This window comes from Styela clava, chromosome 11 (assembly GCF_964204865.1).
Source record: "Styela clava chromosome 11, kaStyClav1.hap1.2, whole genome shotgun sequence".
Taxonomy (NCBI): domain Eukaryota; kingdom Metazoa; phylum Chordata; class Ascidiacea; order Stolidobranchia; family Styelidae; genus Styela; species Styela clava.
Window position 1 is genome coordinate 9415839 of NC_135260.1, and position 22545 is coordinate 9438383.

At 33.5% G+C, this 22545-nt stretch overlaps 2 protein-coding genes across 2 annotated transcripts; one reads left to right on the top strand and one right to left on the bottom strand.

The window, feature by feature from the left end:
* The first annotated feature begins 352 nt into the window (after positions 1 to 352).
* On the top strand, positions 353 to 14545 carry LOC120347150 (solute carrier organic anion transporter family member 4A1-like). The gene is made up of 13 exons (XM_039417022.2): positions 353 to 643; positions 3876 to 4007; positions 5880 to 6152; positions 6436 to 6551; positions 7441 to 7531; positions 8197 to 8409; positions 9107 to 9279; positions 10350 to 10511; positions 10933 to 11090; positions 11755 to 11928; positions 12349 to 12402; positions 12526 to 12696; positions 13298 to 14545. The coding sequence occupies exons 1-13, from the start codon at positions 462 to 464 to the stop codon at positions 13487 to 13489; spliced, it is 2091 nt and encodes a 696-aa protein (XP_039272956.2). The 5' UTR covers positions 353 to 461; the 3' UTR covers positions 13490 to 14545.
* LOC120347164 (solute carrier organic anion transporter family member 4A1-like) lies at positions 14528 to 22248 on the bottom strand. The gene is made up of 12 exons (XM_039417038.2): positions 22116 to 22248; positions 21068 to 21343; positions 20292 to 20407; positions 19419 to 19509; positions 19042 to 19245; positions 18263 to 18435; positions 17987 to 18148; positions 17362 to 17516; positions 16932 to 17111; positions 16587 to 16640; positions 16066 to 16236; positions 14528 to 15504 (listed from the first exon to the last, which is right to left on the bottom strand). Exons 1-12 carry the CDS (start codon positions 22229 to 22231, stop codon positions 15397 to 15399), a joined length of 1806 nt encoding a protein of 601 aa, XP_039272972.2. The 5' UTR covers positions 22232 to 22248; the 3' UTR covers positions 14528 to 15396.
* Between the last annotated feature and the right edge of the window lie 297 nt (positions 22249 to 22545).

A 22545-nucleotide genomic window follows, 5' to 3' on the forward strand; every position in this document is an offset into this window, starting at 1 on the left:
TACAAGCTAAGTCTGTTTCTCATTCTATGCATGTACATATCTCCAATATTTCATTCATTGTACTTGACCTAAAAGGGTACTCAAGCGTAGGTGATCAAGTACTTACGGAAACGTTATTTTAATCTCTTACGCGCAGGTAGACAGTTAGATAAATACTAAGTTTCGAAAGATGATTTCTGCATTTCATTCTCTCGTTCATCTACCAAGTATGGTCATAAAAAGGTAGACATCTTGGAAGTGCAAATTAATTATGGGGCATACGCATACGTCTAAAAAGATAATCAAATTACATATTTTCAAAAATTTTTTAACTAAAATTGCGGTTATTTTATCCATTTTCGCACGACTTACAGCTTATAGACTACTAGAAGCTTCATTCCTAGAAAAATACGTGCTCAAACCTCGTTTTATGCCAGACTGAAACTGCATTATCTCATAGTGAAGATTCAACATAAATAAAAATGGACGCAAATGAAAAGGTAACGTCGACTGAAAATATTTATAAAGTAGAAAAAGAAAAGAATGGTGGCGATTTTGATGATTTTACAAAAGAGAAGACAAATAAAATGCAACCATCGCCTTGTATTACGGACGAAGAGAGTTGTGGATTGGAAATATGTTTCGGAAAATGTAAATCAAAGAGGTGATAATTTTTATTTTTACTTAATCACTATTTTTGTTGTATAGCCAAGCGGTTAGTTTTGATTACAAGCCCTGCTACAACCTGAATCGATATCGTATTTAGTTCCCCATTTAACCCCATAATACGCGAATAATGGGTGGAGTATATCAGCCCAAATTCGACGCATATTATAATATTTATTTGTCGCGAAATTTTTAATTTCAAGTCGTTGACCTTCGTCACATAATAGAAACTTTTAAGATATTGTAATTAATTGTATATATAAAATATTTTATGCCAGTCATGCTAAAACAATATATAATTTTGACGTTGAAATATTATAATATATTATGTGAATGTGCTCGGAATGACATGAAGTTCTTGATCGAATGCGTTTGTTGATTTATTAGGGCAATAACTTAATACTTTCTTTCCGTAGTTTGACAAAATGTTGGCGTTAGGAATGTAAAATTCTTAGAAATTAAGTTCATCGCTATCCACAAACTAATTTATTACCCTTCAAATAATATATAATTAATCTTGACGTGGAACTATAATACGAACTCTATATATAGTACTGCGAAACATTCTGAACATTGATTAAAATACACGCAATATCGAGAAAACGTTGAATATATCAATGAAGTCATTAATTAATTAATTTGCGACTAATATTTGGCGGTAATCAAATACAAAGCGGTTCAAAAGTCAAGTTTCTTATTAAAGGTAATCATATTTATTCGATCATAGTTGATTTTAGTCGGACGAAACCTGACAGAAGTATATTTCTGTTAGTGCGCAACAAGACTCGCTTGAAGTTGTGATTTATCTGCACATTTGTTAGAGTATCCATGCTTTATGAACATACAGATTCATCAGGATAAAAGCATGGTATAGTTGGTCCCGCAGAACCCAATCGATACGACATTGACCACCTAACCCGGTAATAATTTCATAACATTGCGCTACTTTCAACGAATAAATAAAATGACAATATGCTTACTAACTCTGCGGAAAAAATATACTTTACAGAATAGTGTTAGTAGAATATTGATTGCAATTGGGCAAAATGTTAAACACAATACGCAATGCTGCCATTGTGAACATACAAGATTAATTACCCAACATTAATTTTCTAGTTTCATAGCGCAGCTGGGCTGCTTTAATTTATAAGTGGAATGCGACCTATTTTCAATTCCAACTCCATTTCGACATGAAACTTCATATATTTATGAGGAAATACCTTGTTTTACATTCTTAAAGACTATAATTTTGTCAGAAATTGTATCGTGTTTAAATTGGATTACGTTAAACGCTAAAACAAAATTTGCATTTTTTGATGAAAAAAGTTAAAAAAATATACTTGATTTTGTAGTAATTTATTGCCGTCATAGAAATGCGCATTCGGAAATTGTGTGCTGACGTGCCTTGATCTGATTTGCAATTGAAAGAATGAGACGTTGGTTGGCCCTTTCCTCTAACCAAGATTTTATTTATTTTTTTATTATTTACGTATTCTTTGCAGAGATGCACGTGGACGTCTGTCTGCTATTCCCGCGTCTAATGCTATTCGACCAATCAATCTATCAATCAATTTCTTATTGATGACGCAATCGAAATTCAACTAAAACCAATCGGTATTTCGTTTGTTAAAATAATATGCAAATTAGAAATATATATCAAATACAACAAAAGCAAAGAAAACCCATTTTCGAAAAGAGAAACTAACTTCAGACAGACATTAAGTGACCCTAACGCCGACATTTTAAATTTTATTACCAAGTTCTAAGAACTACATAAGCTATTGCAAAAAGTGTGCGATAATTAAATTGCAAAGTTAGTAATATTTTGTCGATTAATAATTAACTATATACTTTTGTCGAAAGCAGTGTTTCCCATCCTGGGTCCATTGCTTTATAACCCTGGTTTAGAGTACCGAATTCATGAGGCGCCAGAATATACCAAAGATGAATAACATTTTAATTCGGTATCAATATTAACAAGGATTGCGTGATATTTATGTGGCGGTACAAAAGTATTTTCTAATTCTATAGGCGACTATATATATACATATATAGTTCATTCGGGCGAATCTTTAAGAATAGCAAAATTCTGTTTTAAGAAATTTAATTTAAATTGTATATTAAAACCAAATTGAATATCTGTCTTATTACTCCCAGAAACCTGGTGACGTGTAAACATTATAAATAAATGAAAGTTATGAAATTGTCAGAACAATGCATTTTACATAAATCGATTTTCCAAAATTTTAATTTTAAATTTGCACAAAATTGTATTTTACCATGAAAATGTTGACAATTTTATGTGATAAATTCTCTTTTCTATTTACCTGTTTCCGTAACTTATTTTGGAACTAATGACGTCACACGACTCACATTTTATGCGGCGTATGTGACATCAGGTCTATGAATTAAACATAATCAAGTATGACTCTTATAAATCATTTCATATGCCCTTTATGTTGCAAATAATATTACATAACTCGGCATAAATGTGCATTATTCACCTTGTCGTGACAAGGCCAGTTTTTTCTTGTACTGACCCGGTCAAGTATCAGCTGATAGAGTGTCATGACAGCATACGCATGTCATGGCATCAAAATGAAGTCATAACTCAACGAGATGAAAGAATAGATGAAATACATTGTTTCGTTTTATACTTTAACAGTCATGTGATACGAAAAATTTTAAGAGGGGGATTTAATTTAGGTCACTATAAAAATGGCGTATATTCATCCGTTTTATATCGGTGAACATTAAACCGTTACGTAACTGCATATACGAACATATGTAGAGCTGCATGTGTCATTCAAACCGTTTATAGCTCATATATTGTATTTATATTCTACATGTGCCTGACATTTTATATACGCCTTTTAACAAATAAATTTCTTTGTTTCGGGACAAAATCATTCTCCATCACGTGAATTTTTATTTGCGCTCATTTATTGTAATTGTGTATGGAACAATTTCACTCCTCTGCTCTGAAGATAGTGTTATAAAACGACCACTGCTCCTGATGAAGCTACTAAGAATAAAAAACAAAGATGTTCTGGTTTGTCCTATTTGTGATAGGCTTAGAAAATGACATAATTTGACCATGACTTGGTTTGCACAACTGAACTTCATTCAAGGAATTGAGCATACAAAAACATTTTTTCAAAACCGGAACATAAATTAAAAATGTTGACTACTATAAATAAATAGTAAAAATAATTCTTTATTTTTTGCAGGGTTGCACTTCGATTTTTAAACTGCTGTAACAATGCGAAAGGAATCCTTGCTTTTCTATGCTTTGCTATATTTCTTCAAGGCATGGCTGTTAACGGTATTGTCAACATTGTCATCAGCACGCTGGAAAAAAGGTCAGTGAAAATGTTTCATTTCACATTAAATCATTGTATTGGAATTGTATATTATGTAGATTCTAGAATCTTACTCAGAAATACGTATTCACCAAATCCCATTTTACCTTTCATCTATAAATTGATCATACGTTTCTTTTAACAATAAATTGTGTCATTATAAACTATTATAATACAATCAAGCAGAGGGTGCTATTTTATTTGTCGCGAGCTGATTATTATCGTGCTAATTACGAGATATTTGGTTTTCCAATTGGCAACATGATAGTTCAATTTAAAGAGAATATGATTATTTTTAAAAATTTCATTCAATTTATTTATTCTTTTTTTCACCACAAAAACCTATTTCTCAATTCCTAGTGTATAAGATTCACAAACACTAAATGTGGGAAAAAATTGATAAAAGCGAAAGTAGAAAAATACTAACAAGAAAATGAACATGAACGAAAACAACAACGTAATGCCAAAACGATCCATCCATTTTGTGTCCAATAAATTAAAAGAAGAGTAAAATTATGTTTTACCACAGTTACAAGCTGAACTCATATAGGCATCGCAAAATGGTTAGATAAAACGTATTGTTTTTTTTTGTTTTATTCACTCTTGTGTGCTCTAGCTTTTCATACACGCTGAATTATGATGATAGGACTCTATTATTTTTTAACAAAGCTGTAATTTTTTTCAACCACGTAAAGATAAGAGATCATATCTTTACACGGAAAACTAAAATAGGTCAAATCTCGGTAAGACCACAGACCACACAGGTTACCTGATTCCTTACTGTAATATATGATATGATAAAAGTATACGATGACAATCATATAGGCACGAAGGTCGAAACGAAGTAGAACAAGTATGCCATCTTTCTCGGTAGACTACCGGTGCCGCCGTATTTATGACTTCGCCTGAATGCTAGATAGCGACGAACGCGAACGCGGAACCGCCACAAGATGCGCGATTTTTTATTTTGATGACTTCATCGCACACAAAAAACGGAATTCCATAGAGCCCACAGAAATTTTTAAAATAAATAAAAGTAATAGCCTTCTATCGACAAATACAACCTTTAACCACTGAAAATTCAATGCAATTGTTTCAGTAATTTAAGTGAAAGTCCATTTTTTCGTAACAATTAGAAGAAAAGAAATATCAACAAGATCAGTAACAACACAATTGCAAAATGATCAATATGTACACTTAATGTCTAATAAGCTTACAGGCGCAACATCGTTGCGTGTTTAGGAACAAAATATATACCAATATTTTTCTGTAAGGTCGAAACACCTGATATATATTTTGAAATTCGAAACTGCACTTTTAACTTGGGGGTTCAATCTTACACATATATCGCTGTATAACTTAACGTATACAGACCGGTGCTTGAAAAACAAAACTTTCTTAGCCTAAGCGAACGTATTTTTTACGAGATTAACGAAGGAATTACTAATAATGTAGAATCTTGAATAATGTTGAGCTCATTGGATTGTTAGCTGTTTGAGAGGTCGTTGTTCACAATATAATTAAACCTTCTTATCCACTTTCTTTTCATCGATGCGCAGAGACAAAATCCCTATCCTAACTATAGACAACTTGTCCACTACTCGAATACTACATCGCCATATTTATAACAATCGATTTGCCCATTAGTTCAGAAGGAAAGTTTTTTTTTTCACAACAACAACAACAACAACAACAAAAACAGCAATTTATCGAAACGATTAATATGTACACATCGTGCCTATTAACGTTTCTGAATAGCCCTTCTGTTGAGACGAACAAAAAACATGCTATTATCGAAACAACAAAGAACCAATATACGAATAAACTTACTAAATAAACTTAATAAATTTTTCTTATGTCCTTTACACATAGGTTTCATCTCAAAAGTTCCGAGACCGGATTCATCGCCGGTTGTTATGATCTTGGATTCCTCATCGCAGTGTCCGTGGTGACTTTTATTGGAGGGCGGGGCCACAAACCCTTGTGGATTGGATGGGGTGTGTTCATCATGGGTTTGGGCTCGCTCACATTCTCGTTGCCACATTTTATTGCCCCAAAATACTCAATCAACGAGGCTCAATCGTACATTTGTGGAGATAATGCTTCTAATACCGAATGCGGAGAGTCGTATATGAGAGTTTACAGGTAGAGTTCTTGTAGTAAAAGTAAATTTAATTAATATTTCAATGTATTTCAGAATGTATGTCATATCGGTTTTGTAATGAAATTGTCTCAAACCTTTAAATTTCTAAACAACTTATGAACGAGAAATGCTTAGAATATATGCTGGCCGTGTGAATGAATTCCAAGCTTTTTATGTGCATTAGCTGATTATTTTAGATTAGTGATTCACGTAGCGTTAAGATGTAGTATTCTATATCATTTCTAACTTTATTTTTTTGAATTGAATTTTCAATTGGTATTGCAGGGGATTCTTTATTCTCGGCAATATATTACACGGTATCGGGGCTTCTGGATTGTTTACACTTGGAGTCACTTATCTTGATGCAAATGTGAAAGAAACATCTTCCTCTACTTATCACGGTAAATAGTGTTGATAAAAACGATTTATAATTTTTCAAAAATCATGGCTGTGAGCTATCATCTGTTTATTGTCCTGTGTACCAAGGGCCGTTCTATCAATTGTCGTCATTTACCAAAGTGTAATTTTCCGCTACATTACATTATAGCGATGATAGCTATCGGGTCTTCGTGTCCTAACGTATCTTTGCCCGGTAATCACCTCTTTTTCTTCTGAGTGAATGCATATGAAATTGCATTGAGACATTTATATCCAATATATCATTAAATACTTAATGTTCGTAGTAGTCTGTCAGTGCTATACATCGCATCTTGCGCAGAGTAAGTATAATAAGGCGAAATGTTCAAATAAATTTTAGTATTGTCATAAATTAAAAATTTAAATTAACATCAAGTTAATTATTTGTGAAAACGGCTTAACAGCATGATAAATAAGAAATGTAACAAACGACGATATCAATTTTTGAGTGAGCTACTCAAACTAAACTAATTTCTAGCAAAATGGCACTCAAACATTCGAATCTTGCGACTTTGTGAGTCTTATTTTGATTCGCGACCAAACGTATAATTTGCCGACCATTGCACTTATAGACTAGACAAAGAACTATCACCATAAACTTTAGTTATTTGAAATTCACAATCTCATGGTGTTATCCTGACCACATTGACAGAAACTTCTTTACTTGGCACTATAAATTCCTGTGGTTTCAATACCGCTTGACATTTTAGTGTTTTCTCCTAACTTTGCCCACCATAGAGTCTCATTTACCCCTGAGAGTGCTATCGAAACCTTGCTTTGAGCAAAGTCTTCTTGAAAAAACAATTTGTATTACTTCATGACTATTGTCCCAGTCGGTTCTCTGCAATTACTCAGTTTAACTTCATATTTCAGGTATACTTTTCGCTTTTTCTGTCGCTGGACCAGGTATTGGATATTTATTGGGAGGATTTTTTATTCGTTTTTACGTCAATATTGATGAAAAGTAAGTCAAAATTTAAATGGATACTAAATTTACATAAGATTACATTTCGTATTACATAACTTCCAAAGTTAGAAATAATCAACACGATCTATGCTTTATGCGACTTATGTAGCAACTCGCGATTTTATAATTTGGCCTTTAAACCCGTTTTTTCCCAACTTTGGGTCTGAAAGTTGTCAATTGCAGATATTTAGGCTGTGCTATACATTTATTGCCCTCTGATTGAAACTCTTACGCCAAGTTTCACTGTTTATCACATTTACCACTGAATCTCACTTTGAATATAGAAAAGCTTCAATTCAAAACAAAATAGACAAGGCCAAACTGATAAGATACCACTACTTTCAGAATAAGTGGACGCTGTGAGTTAACTTAACCGTATTGGTATTGCGGATTACACAACACTGATTCTATTTCCTTGTCCACCCTAGGATATAACAAATCAGCAATGCCAAACAGGATAGATTTCTTCCATTTAAAAATAGTATATATCAGTGGTCCCTGCACAGTGCCTTGGAAGATTTGGAAAAAATAAGGTTACTCTCTACCTATTACTGACTGCTTGTCAAGACCCTTGTTTATAAGTGTAATATACCCCACAAATCCATGCAATGCATGAACATAAAAAAGCAAAATTATAATTCTGACTTTTAATGTTTTCTCAGAGTTGACATTACTGAAGACAGTTCGTTATGGATGGGAAACTGGTGGCTGGGTTTTATATTCACTGGAGGCCTGGCGATATTAATATCATTACCAATATTATTATATCCAAAACAACTTCCTGGTACATCAAAGTATCGCCTAGATCGCGAACAGGAAATGAACCAGAATTCCGATGCGATTCAGGCTAAGAAAGATGCGAATTTTGGGAAAAGGTGGGTTTTCTGTTTTCCATACTTTAATATTTTTCTGTGGTATCTTACGGACTTGCTAATACTATTTCTTTGGTAAGAGCGGTTCGGCTGTAAACAAATCACTGGGTTTTGGACAGACATTTTAGACCACTGTCAAAATATCTAATTTTCTCGAAAGCAAAATATTTGAGATTCCCACAAATCTTTTTACTTGATTCTCACTTGACTTGACGAAGCTTTGACGATGTTCTAACGAATGGCTGCACAACATACAGCCGCATGCTATATTCCGAAAAACATGACAAGATGTATTTTATACTGCATGCAATAATGATAACTTGCGGCTCGCGAACAATTGCTTTTGTTTGTTGCGGCTCTCATTTCAGTTGTGCAGGCATGCTCCAACCCTTTTACGTTCAATATTTTTCACGCTATATCAATTAATGTAGAAGTCTGAGAGTAATTCGAGAACTTTAATTAAAACTTATCTCTTGAGCGGCAAAGCAATATAATATTTCATAACGTTAGTTCAGTTCATTAAATCTAAAACTAAAATGTTTTTGATCTGGAATTTTATTCACATTGAATTGTTTGAAACTCTAATGACGATGTCTACTTGTGCCTGTACGATTCCTCCATTTTTTTTGTACCAATATTATTACGACATTTTTATGTTTTGTAAAAAAAAATTCTCAAAAATTGTTCTCATTTTTTACAGTGCCAAAGACATTCCTCGTTGTTTGAAGGTTGTATTGAAGAATATTACTTTGGTTTTCTTATCTGTTGCCGGGGCGATGGACTCAGGACTCGTAATTGCACTTGCAACATTTGGCCCAAAATACACAGAAGCAATGTTTCGGTTGCCAGCATCAAAAGCAGCTTTATATTTTGGTAAGGATTTTGCATGTCTGAGTAATGCTTAATCATTTTGATTGGGTAGATCAGACATTTTGGCTCCTTTCGGATATTTTGAGCCAAAATTTTAAAATTACATTGAAGTTATTACTATTATTGTATGGAATTGACAAGTTGAACTCGGTTTTTTGTTTTGATGATTGTATGATGACTATTTTATTTATGACGTATTTTTATGCACGTTTTACATCTTATTATAGACTTAATTCTTAAGCAAACTTTTTAAAAATCGGCTTCGAAAATCAAAGCCTAAATCCAGTCATAAACACTTTGGCCTCATGTCATATATATGTTGGCAACTCATCTCAGAGATTTTGCGTTCAATGTTGGGGTTCGCATTCAAGCTCCCCTGCCCCCCTCGCCCAGCGTGTGGTAGACTGTGTAGTATATGATAAAGCGGCAATGACAGTTTCATTTTCAAATTTGCTTTTTGGAAAAGAGCTCTTGTTGCTTGTTCAAAGAGAAGCTGCAAATTATCTTGCAATCACTTTTTTAACCGGAGTATTATATATTTACTTTGTTTACACCCAAATTTCGTCAAACGAACCTAACGAACGCCGAAAAACATTTATAGGGTCATGATCGCATAACTTTTAATTAAATTGATATTTGATATGGTAAAAATTGGTAATTCACCATATCTCAATATTTGGCTTTAAAAGGAGACCAATTTATTAGAGTATACATATTATTATTTACCGCAGATGTTATCAAATCTTTTTAAGACAAAAATATTATTGTTTACATTTTTCGTAAAATCACTGATGTTTCTATGTGATTTGAACATGGTTCAAGTATGTGTACTCACCTATCTGGTCTTCGATCATGTATGACTTCTATATGGCCCGCGTTATCTCTAGTCAAGTAAATTTTGACAACAAATTTCAATTACTGGCTATCGAAGTTATTCTTCACGAAATATTATCAATATTTACCGTTTTTATATAAGTAATACAGGCTCACAATAAACTTTAATATCGATTTTTAGATGGTTTATCCCTTATAACCACTATTTTACTAAAGCTGCTATTATGTTCGTTATCTAGGCATCTTGTCGATTGTGTCTGCATGTTCGGCTCATCTTATTGGAGGTTGCGTTATATCAAAAATGAAATTGAAAGTACCTACTATGTTGAAGTTTTGTATTGTATGTTCAACACTAGCCTTGGGATGCCTGTTCATATTTTTACTTCAGTGTGAAAATCCAAGTAAGGGCTCTGTTTTTGAATTTTTTTTCGTTGTTTTAAAAATAGTTAGGTAAATATTATTCGGATATGTTCTCTACACCTCACGTACACGTGGCACAAAATTCCTTTCTAAAAAGTTGTAGTTTCATTAAAAATATTCTTCAAGTTGCCACTAAAACGCGACCAATTAAATTTTTTTATCTAAAACTTCATATATGATTCACTTTCTACTGATAAAATTGTCAAATTTTTTGTTTTGTTTCGTATAATATTTATCTTTCCATTCCTGCTCGAGTATCTGTGAAATATTTGTCTTAAGACTAAGATTGTTCAAACGATCTATGCGTGTTTCAAATTATAATCTACGAAATAAAAAATGCTGAGGTAATGACTATTACATACATTTACTTTACACAATTCAATCTTTGATTTACATTTCCAGTGGTACCAGGCGTCAACGTTCCACACAATTTAGAAGATACGTATTCATGTTCTGGATCATGTGGATGCAGTGTTAAATTATATGATCCCGTTTGTGGAGCAGATGGTCTCACTTATCTCTCATTCTGCGATGCTGGATGCATAAGAACTGATGACGGGGTGAGTACTTTAAATATGAAGTCCCGGTATATCAACGTATATATACTATAAAGTGATCGCCAATGTCTAGAGGCGATGTAGCACCACACCCAGTCAATGTCTATATTAATAAAATAGTCTTTACATAAACAATGAGCTTGGTCGGTAATACAATTTAGTGAAGCAGCTCTAAAAATCGAACCTTCGTCAGCAAATAGCATCCCAGTATGCCCTCTATGAAAAGGCTATTCGATGTCGATTGGGGCCCATGTAACCATTCCTGAACCTAACTCACGCAGTATTTTCTCTCTTGAAGGATGTACCGGCATCGTTACTTGATGTTTACGGTATCGTGATTAGACTGTAAACCGTAAAACAACCAATATTAGTCTATATAGTATAGTAAATCGGCAGTAATAGATTAGGTTTGAAATAAGCTTTTAATTCAACTTTGTTATACATTGGTGTCTTAGCTTGAATTGCTTTCGGCTGCCATGTGAGTTTAACTTAAAAATAATGTTTTTAAATACTATAATTACGAAATTCGTTTGAGAATATTTCAACGCAAAAACGGTAAATTACCAAATCCATCAGAAATAGTTGAATGTTGAGCATCTTTCCTTTTCAATATTTTTATTTTCAATTTTATTATAATAATTATGTTCAATTTTGTTTGTTGTTACAGGAATACATTAACTGCACCCAAATCTTCAAATCTGATATGATACCTTCATTAAACGCTTCTACTGCAACAAATGGAAAATGTGATGTAAATACTTGCCCAGATGTCGGAATAATGTTAGCTTTTGGAGCACTAGCGGTTTTCTTCACTTTTCTCAAATTCCAACCTGCGTTACAGGTATGACAAGGTTATAAGTCATTTTAATTCTTATAACCTTATTTAACTATAGAGCTGCATATGGACTTAACTGTATCCTGATGTATCCATTCTTTACCCTATCGCTTGTAGATTCTGTCAAATCCAAAAGACTGCTCTTCGGAGCGAGTTATCTTCGGAAAAAGGCGTTCAAGTTGTGTACCAGGTTAGGGTTCAGGTTATGCGACATCTTGGTGCGCATACTTCAGGAGCAAAGTTGAAATTTGCATTTTTTTTGAACAAAAAATCAGACAAAACAGCACAATATATACTTGGAAACCAAATATGTCTAAAGACAAGTTTATCCTCGACTTATAGCTCGAATATAAAGTTATACAGCTGCCAGAAGATACCACTTATTACAGTACAGTAATTTATTATATCTACTGATTTATGTTTTAGGCATCGCTTCGAACAGTTCCCTTTGAGCAGAGATCATTCGCAATTGGAATTCAGGTAATACAGTACAATTTTTACTCATAACTTACGAGTGATATATATATGAATTATGCATGCGAAACATGTATTAATGATGGTCTTGATTAAAAAAATTAAACTTTTTTTACATTTGTGTTTCAGTGGGTGATCATGCGAGTATTAGGTTTGATTCCTCTTCCGATCATACTCGGCCTTGTACTTGATTCATCGTGCCTAGTATGGGAAGAAGTATGTGGAGAATGCGGATCATGTAAATTATACGACAATGCCTCCATGACTAAATATATGACGATTTTATTCACAGTACCTAAGGTGAGATGTCGTATATGTTTTTGATCAAAGTTTACTAGGGTGCTGGCCTTACTCCGTGGGTGAGTGTCGCAGTTCGATGGTCTAAACGTTATGTCATCATAGTGATCTGATAAAGGGATCGATATTGCAAAGTAGTTTATAATTTGTTTACTGCAATTCTACAAAAAGAAGTTTTTTTGTGCTAAAAGTAGACTGTGCCAAACCACCGAATATCAAGATACTTGCATACAGTTCATATACCGGTGATCTCAAAATTTTTTTGGGGGTCATTCCATTCGAAAGTAAACTAAAATTAAGGATAAAACCATTTATACTCTCGGATAGGACATCGATTGAGTATAAGTATTATACTTTTACAGGAAAATATTATTTTTAGTCGATATATCGAGGTAATCAGCTATGATTGCCATGGTATATAGGTTTATTAGTGTGAAATATCAAAAATTTTGTACTTCGTCTACTTTAATCGTGTTCCGTATTTTACATTATTGCGTCACAATGTTCGTGAAACTTGTTCTGGTTATGACAATTTAAATTAAAAACATAAACAATTTTATAAAACCCCATGTCTGATTTTAAATCTATTTTTGTTTACCTACAGGCCCTCAGCGTTTGTTGTATTCTTCTTGCTTTGATTACGTATAAGCCACCTCTAATGAGTGACAGTGCATCTGATCTTCAAATGGATACGACAACTTCCGAAGTTCAAAGTAATACAAACGGAAATAATCATCGTAATGAGTTACCCTCGAACACAGCATCTTACGACAACGAAGCGTTTGCCAAGGCCTAAAGTGTGACACATTGAAGGCCAGTTTTGTTGATTCTTCAAATTCAAAGTACAGGGTCCGTTATCTTACAAAAAGACACACAATATTTAAAATCTTCACAATGTGACTAAGCTTTTCACATAAAACAAGAGAGCAGTGCACGAATATATGGACATAGGTCCAAATAACTAATTGGAAGCAGTACCGGTAGCCTATGCAATTTACAAGGTAATGAGGCTGAGCTGAGTTCTTGAAATCAAAGACAGCTGTGACGTAGGCGGACACGATTGGCGGAATAAACAGTGTTCACGTGAGTTAGAATATGGAATCTCCTAAGACTCACAGGAAACTTAAAAATAAAAATAAACAATGGTAACGGCGTCCTGAATGAATATTGAAAACTTGAAATTGCGACCTGATACATACGACTCACAAAGCTACCACAGATTTAACATTTCTCGAACACCTTTACCAATACCTCAATTTTGAGACAGTCACAAAAGTATCGGAAATATGTTGTTGATAATATCATGTATTTGTAACGGGTTACTTTGTATATATTCGAACTCAATACAGTGAATTAAATCTTTTTGATACGATGATTTTTCGTTCATTTCGCTCCGAATAAGTAGCCACAGATTTGCAAAGAGCAACAAATCTTTCCGGTTAGGAAATTACATTGAAATGCTGAAGACAACAGAAACACTTAAACAGCAGTTAATTAATATCTCGTGTATTATGAAAATTTGTTTAAGTTTTTTTCAGCGATTCAGAAATAACTTTATGCCTATTGAAACAAATTGAGGTAGTATACTTATTCATAATATGAATACGTATTACAGGCACTTTCAAAAACGGTCCCAACTATTGTATTATTTCATGTATTATTTCACTTCAAATCTTTTTGCCTCTATAAATATGGCATGTTGCACAAATACCTTAATTTTGTCAAAAATAAAAGTTCTTCAAATTATTTTTCTTTATATTATTATTTTTTTATAATTATTTGTATATCTGTAACTATTGATCATGTAAATTTATAGAATTTGCAAATAAAATGGATTTAACTATTAAATAAATTGAAAATATGTTGTTTGCTTTTTTATATATTGAGTATGGAAATAAGAAAACTTGGCATGTAGTAGTAAAATAATTGACATTCAACTTTAGAGTCAGATCAATGCCATTTCGCAATACATATTATGTTCATAAAGTCTGAAAAATTTCAAACTACAAAGGTTATTTATCGATAACATAGATAATTTGTTGGTCCCTACAAATGTCTGAAATGAAGTAAAAAAAACTTGAATGAACAGTGAATAAAATGAAACAAACCTGATTTAGATATATTGAGAAGTGACCTCGTAACAAAATTGAAATTGCAATGGGAGTTTATTCACACCCAATAAACCACCCCAAAATCAACTTGTGGAAGCTCAAAAAGATTAAAAACAAAAATGGACTTATGACAACATTAGTACCAACTAATACAGTGCCCAACCTACAGAAAAGTATGATATGTCATTCACTATTTTCTAGTCACACACCAACAAAAATCTGCGCAGTTTATACTGTAGTTTCTTTTCTCATAGTCGCAAAAATTCAAATCACTTTCCGTGGGTGTAAGTGTTATATATTTGCACACCCATTTTCTCTTGATCATAACTCATTCGGGCGAGTCATCAAATTTTCAGGCGATTTAGGCTTTCGCTCAATACGTATACTATTAGTAATATACGGTACTTTTCTCTTTCGCATTCCATACCCAATTGAATCCGCCACCCAGGAACTTGGCATCAAGGTGCTGTTGTCGATAACGTTACCGCTCAGGCTACTTAGATCGGCGGGTCAACCGCCAACAATCTTGTGCCCAAAAACGTGTGTATTTATTTGTATTCTGTGAGAGAAATTACGATCCGAACTCAAGTTTTCATTCTTCTGTCTTTACACTGGTTGAATTTATTTCAAGTTCCATACCGTCTTTTGCAGGTGCTGCGTTTACTTCGATCATTGCAATCAATAACAAAGTCGAAGCAGCCTTAACATATTAAATATACAACAATTTAATATTGTAATATCAAATAGTAGTTCAAAATAAATGACTACACTATTAATTTAAGGAGTCAATTTTGGCGTAGACAACAGTGTTTACGTCACACTCTACACTCTAGAGCTGGCATGGCCAAACTACGGCCCGCGGGCCTAATCCGTTCCGTTGATCAATTCAATCTGGCCCGGTTGATGGTTCCACGACCAAACTATTTTGATGGTTTAGCTAAAAAAAAAGCTTGAGAAATTTGGTGAGATTGCGATTAAATAAAGTTTTGCCACGAGGCTCATTGTTTTTCACTTTTGCTTTTGTAACACCCTAAATAAAATTTTGTTCATAAAATCCCACTATTTAACTCACGCTTACATGGCCCGCCAGTCTAGGTGGGCAAATTTTTGGCCCCTTGTTCAAAAACCTTGCACACCCCTGCTCTAGAATCTACAGCGTATTCAAGTATGAAATTGTAGCCTAGTTTCTTCGAAAATTTTGTGAACATCCAGACGAAAATAAACAAACAAGAGTGATGTGATATAGTAATACCTTTCTTACCTGCAACGACATTGATAAAATGAGGATATAAGTTGGCATTCTTTCACTACTGTGTATAAGACACGAACCGCATTTACCGCATTCTTCACTCCATATGATACAAGATAAATCAATGATCTTTCCGTAGATTATAGCGAATGGAATAGTCCCGAGTATGCGTGTTGCGAGAGACTGAATATGAAGATTACAAAACTAAATATAAATAGTGTTTTATAGGAAGAGTATACCACAATTTCTTTACACTCAGCGACACATAGACGAGCGTCTACATTCACTTTTTGTAAGATCAACTTCGGACAGTGAGAGTATTTTTGGTTTTTAGAGACATAATCCACCAGAGCAGCTTCTTAAGATGTCACACAACCTGAATCCTAACCGGTACACACATACTATGTTTAGGTTGTGCGCCATCTTGGTGCGCATACTTCAGGAGGTCCTAATAGCATTATAGAAAATCTCAGTATTTTGCTAATTATTCAAATATTAATATACTTTGAAAAGTATTTTTGAAATAAACTCACAAGTATACCAAGCGCAAATGATCTTTGTTCGAATTGCACGCTTCTCCACAAAATCTAAATATTGAAAAGATGAGAATCAGACAAAACCGCAACAATTGGCAAAGATTTTCATGCAACGAGAAAGCGTTAATTATGCAAACTGTAATAAATTTAAGACTTATAGTCGTTACTCGGACATACATATTTCTACAGTGAGTTATAGAAACGAAATAGCTATTTGTAATTGACGATATCGTAACAAATATAAACAATTATATATACATCTTGTCTTCTATACTCTCTCGCCGTTCTTCTCTCTCCGACTCTCATTCTATCTTTCATTCGTACACAGAGAGCATACAATACCTGTAGCGTTGCTTGATTTGAGAAACCTGATATGAAATTTCCAATCCCGAAAAATACTAAAAATACAGGCAGAAGATGCGAGCATGTTTCTTTTCCATTACATCTCCCACTTGTGGCAGTGGCATTCCACAAGTTGGAACCTTCCGAAAAATAAACCAAATCTGAGCAGTTTCGGTATGTCTTTGAAAAAACAAAAGAAATTTGTATGTAAGTGAATTATAATGAAAATTTGAACAGAATTATCTAACTGCACGACTAAATGTTATATGCATTGGATACCGATCGAAAAAGCCTAGAAATAATGGAAAAATGGAAGCCATTTCATTAATATCACCAGACGGAGATACGATTTTGGGTAATTTTGTGTTTACTTCTTTATTGTGAAATGCTGCTTCTCCTCTTCTAGATTTCATTTTGCAGTTTATCTTACCTCGTCAATCCTCATACATCCTGCGTCACAATATGACAAGTAAGTTACATTGTTTTCTGCACAGATTGGCCTGTATTGTTTCACTGCATATCCACAACTTAATCGACATAGATTTGAACTCATATTTAGTTTTTTCATCTCTAATTCCTCTATTTCTATTGTGAAAAATAACCGAAAATAGAGATTTAAAAATAGAAAATTAATTAGTCATACAATATTTCCTTTTAACTACGTACAGAATCAAAACAGATTAATTAAATACACTGACCTATACATGATAAGAGTTTATAATGATTAAATTTAATAAGTTATACTTAGATTTATTGCATGGTCTATATGCAAATTCAGAGTGCACTGCTGCTGCAATGGCCTAAGCAAGGCCTACCCTGGTCATCCACATATAGTTTAGCGCAGAGATAGCAATATATTACTACTAGTTGAAATCATTCTCGCATCGTTACGTAAGCAATTGGGCATTCAAACCAAGAATCCGTAGATGGCACAGTAACCGCCCCGATATTGACCATATCCTCGATTACTCAAACCTAATGTTTATGAACTTTACAAAGACGCGGAGTTTAGTTTAGCAATTATTGTAATGAACTTCATAGAAAAATGAACTTACCTCTATCTTTACATGATATAAAATATATAGAAAGAAATCCAGTTGTAAGTGCCGAACACGCTATGCAAAACTTGACCATTTGTTTCACAGTGAGATCAAATTTCGTGACAAAGATCCCACCAAGTACGTTGGAACTCGAATCAGTCACTAAACTTAAAATACCTGCACAGCGAACATATATGTTGTCATTGAAAAATATTCAGTTTTTTCCTCGATAAGATCTTGTAATATTTAACTTTGCTCCATATTTACTTCGTCAAATAATAACTTGTTTACCTATATAATATGCTGACATAGTTGATGAACAATTGAAGACTGATTCAACGTACTTCGGTCCAAATGTACTCAATCCTATCGCCATGCCAGAGCTTAAGGAGTTGGAAAGAGACAATAAAACAACTGATGGATTCTTCAGCAGCAAAACAAAACTTTTGAAAGCATCTGCGAAGCTGGGGTGAAATTAGAATGACAATGTTATTAGCATATACGTAAACAACTGGAATATACTGCCTTTGTCGTGACTGAGACCATTTTTTCATGAACTTGGAACTTTGGTGACCGCGTGTATATTTTCGCTTGCTACTAGAACTGCAAAAAAACTACGCTTTTCTGATCGTGATACATTGTTTACTGTAATTGTTTCACTAAATAAGCTGCCTTTTTACTGTATATAACACGGTATTCCTGTTTTAATATCACGTTAAATATTAGCTAAACTTTTTGTGATTTAAGAGTGAGTCTTCATCGAAAAGTTAGTTATAAGTTTGGTTCTAATTTATATATATTTTTATATTAAATTTAGAACATTTTCATCTACAAGATATTTGTACAAGATAAAAGTTAGTTATAAGTTTGGTTCTAATTTATATATATTTTTATATTAAATTTAGAACATTTTCATCTACAAGATATTTGTACAAGATAAAAGTTAGTTATAAGTTTGGTTCTAATTTATATATATTTTTCTATTAAATTTAGAACATTTTCTACAAGATATTTGTACAAAAATTTCCAGAATTTATTGAGCTAAATAACTTGAAATTTTTTTTATTCACCTCAGTGACTTTTTTTCATCTTTATTTTTTGCGTCGTTTCCAATCAAAGAGGTTTCTTCCTCTCCTGCGTATTCACCAATATTACGAAGTTTTTCAGGGAAGAAAAATATTGGTATTGACAATATAATGATTAAACTTCCGCCAATTACAAATCCAATCCACCAATTTCCAATCCATGATGAACTTTTTCGACTCACGTTGGCACTGAAAAAATTGAAAATCTAGTGAATGAGAGAATCTTATATAAAATAATCTTTGCTTATCGAGTGTCAAATTTTATTCGCCAATTCAGTATTGAAAATACAATAATAAAAATGGTTTTTAACAAACATACAATATCTTTCACGATAAAAAAAGATTTGAAGTAATAATATTACTCATTTGTCAAGTATGTATAATGATTAAGGAGATATCCACCAAGAAAATATCCGACTCCTGGACCCAGCGATCCACTTGCTTGTAAGATACCTGCAAGAGGATAAACAGTGTATAACAAACCATTTAAATACAAGGACTCAAATTATTGTTTTCTAACATTTCATTAGTTACGATCCAATAGATTGTTATGTGTTAGTTTTATCGGATATATTAGAGAAGGGGGGGGGGGGGGGGGGGGGGTTTGGGGGGATTTGGGGGGGATTTATTACACCAGAAATTATTGACTGTTATGGGTTTTCTCCATTCACTTATAAGAATGGCTCATAAGAATGGCATTGTCGTTGTTATTAGATACACGTATTGATGATATCCATAGTATATTAACTTTCAAGCTTTTCAAAAAAGTATGTATATAGCAGCAACCCTCGGCCTTCTCTATTGAGGTGTCACGCGAGCGTCTTTCGTTTGTCAGCCTTTTTATTAGTAAACATGTGCATAAAATAACTAACTGAATTGCTTTAAAAGCAAAATTAGATAGGTTTTATAGGAGCAGGGGGGCAGAAGTCTCAGCAGTTTTTAGAAGATGGCAACGGATGTCTGGTATATGGGAGTATTATATATATACAGGGTGGCCCAAAAGTAAATATACAGTTACTAAACTATTTTATATGCTTTGAAGCTACTTGCAGTTCACTTTATGTTACTTGTTAAGTACCACAAAAATTGGTTATTTTTTTAGATAATAAATCTAGTGTGAATTTTACATTAATTTTCTAGCTGCTTGGAAGATTATAAAAAATAAATAAAACTGTATACCTACTTTTGGGCCACCCTGTATATATATATATATGACATGGACATAACTTACATACCCATATAAGTTGCTGAATATCGTTGTTGTACGTTTTCATCCAAATAAACAAGCGTAAAGATACTCATTGATATTGTACCAATACCAATAAGAACTTGTGAGGCGTAGAAAAATACCCTATGTGAATATAAATTGTGAAATTTTAGTAAAATCCGGATAAATTTTCCTTATAATCTCAATGCCCAGTAATTGTTACATGTCAGATGTTTTTAAAACATTTTTGACATAATAATTTGTTGGCCATTTTCTTTGGTTTCACACTTTCTTTGATGCTTTAAACTGACAATTAATTATATTAAATTTAGTTGGCTGTACTTGCCCATGAATGCCTATAAAAATGAATAGCGGAAATCTTCGAATTATTACAACATACAGTTATTTTTTATTTGGGTAAAAAGGAACCGAGATTGCTCAAAGTTGCTAGTAGAATTCTGCAGTTTAGATTGAAGGGCGCGAATGTCAAGGAAGTATACAAGATTGGCAGAGAACGGGCTGCTAAATGGATGTTCCTGAGATCGACACCAACATGACAGCACTGAGACGAAGTTTGATGAATTTCTAGTTTTTTATATGTATTAAAGATTGGCGGAGAATGGGTTGCAAAAGTCATATACCAGGGGTATCACTGAGTACGGCAGCCCCATGACAGCTCTGAGACAAAATTTGATGAATTTGTAGTTTCTATATGTTCCAATCAAAAAGATGGGAATGCTGGATTCATACCAAGAATATTTTTTCATGTCCAATCACATATACTGCATACAACAACTAACTCACCTATAATTTTGATTGTGAGAGTGGCTGCACTTTGCCATCGTCATATTACTCAACTCACACTCACTAACATTCTCATGTAGAGATGAGTATGTAGGAGCAACAAAATGTGGAAGCACGTACATGAGAGCTCCAAGTCCAATAAGTATGGACCCAGAACCGATCCAACGCGGTTTATATCCTTTGCCTCCAACGTATGAAACTATTGGTAAAGTAATACAAGCCGCAATGTCAAAAGTACTAGACATGACGGCTATTTGTGAACTTGTTAGATCGAACCTGAGGGAAAAAAGCATTTTTTGGCAAGAAAATAAATAAATCTTGATTTGAACAACGTCTGTCATTATTTCATTGCTAAGTTAAATTGTTTTGGCAGACACATTAGAAGATTGTGGTTTTCATGACCTGTCATTTATTTAAGACGTTATGGATCAAACTTTTAAAAATTAGGCCAACGCTGCCTTGCTAAATTTTCTAATCAGGTTACTGAGTTTGCTTTAACCAGTGTTTCCCAACCTATGGGTCGCGACCCAAAACTGCGTCGTGGGTCGCTAATTTTTTAATGCTAATTCAACAAAAAGTTAAAAGTTGCTGATTTCATTTGCAGTAGTATTTATTGTTCATTATATTTGGTATCGAAGTGTTGCTCAATAGTAATTGTATGTGTGGGAAGTATCAAAGCATAAAAACTTAGCATCATCTATTTTGCTTGAGTGAACCCTGTAGCCACAATTTTAAAAACTCGCTGCTGGCAATCAAGCGCAGCTTTCTGACTTTGCGGTAGTTTCCGGGAGATAGATGTCATATAAAATAGATTTATTTGATCATAGTCATTTAAATTTGCGGCCATATAGGCACTGCATGCCGTTTTGTATGTGAGCACATCCTTGGGTCGCAAGATTTTACAAAATTTATATTTAAAAAAAAAAATGGGTCGAGTGTAAAAAAGGTTGGAAACCCCAGCTCTAGGCGACTGAATTTTGAATAAATTTTCCCCCTATTCTTGAATTCCTTTCTTCAACAAAAGAATATATCCACGAGGTTTTCTCACCGTTTTTCTATTGTAGAGATAGTGGTATAAAATAGTCCAACAGCACCAAATCCTTGCAGGAAACTGACAACACTCAATAGAACAAGAGATCCTATTGCATTGCAGCTTAACTCCATGTTGTAATTATACTGAAACATTAAAAAATTAACCCTCGTCTATAGTTATACAATAAAATACTATAGATTTATTCTTCAATTCTGTCACATACTGATTTCTACCGAGTATGACTATAGATGACGCGTCTTGAAGGCTTCATCTCTAACATGTTTGACGCTGCCTCACGTAAAATTTACCTACATTTTGACATGGTATCTTCACGTACTTTATTTCCTTACCATTACCCCATTTCCCATTATTGCTATTATGATTACTAAATCAAAAGCATGTTCAAGAAACAATTTTATTACGCCTAATGTTATGAAAGTTTTAT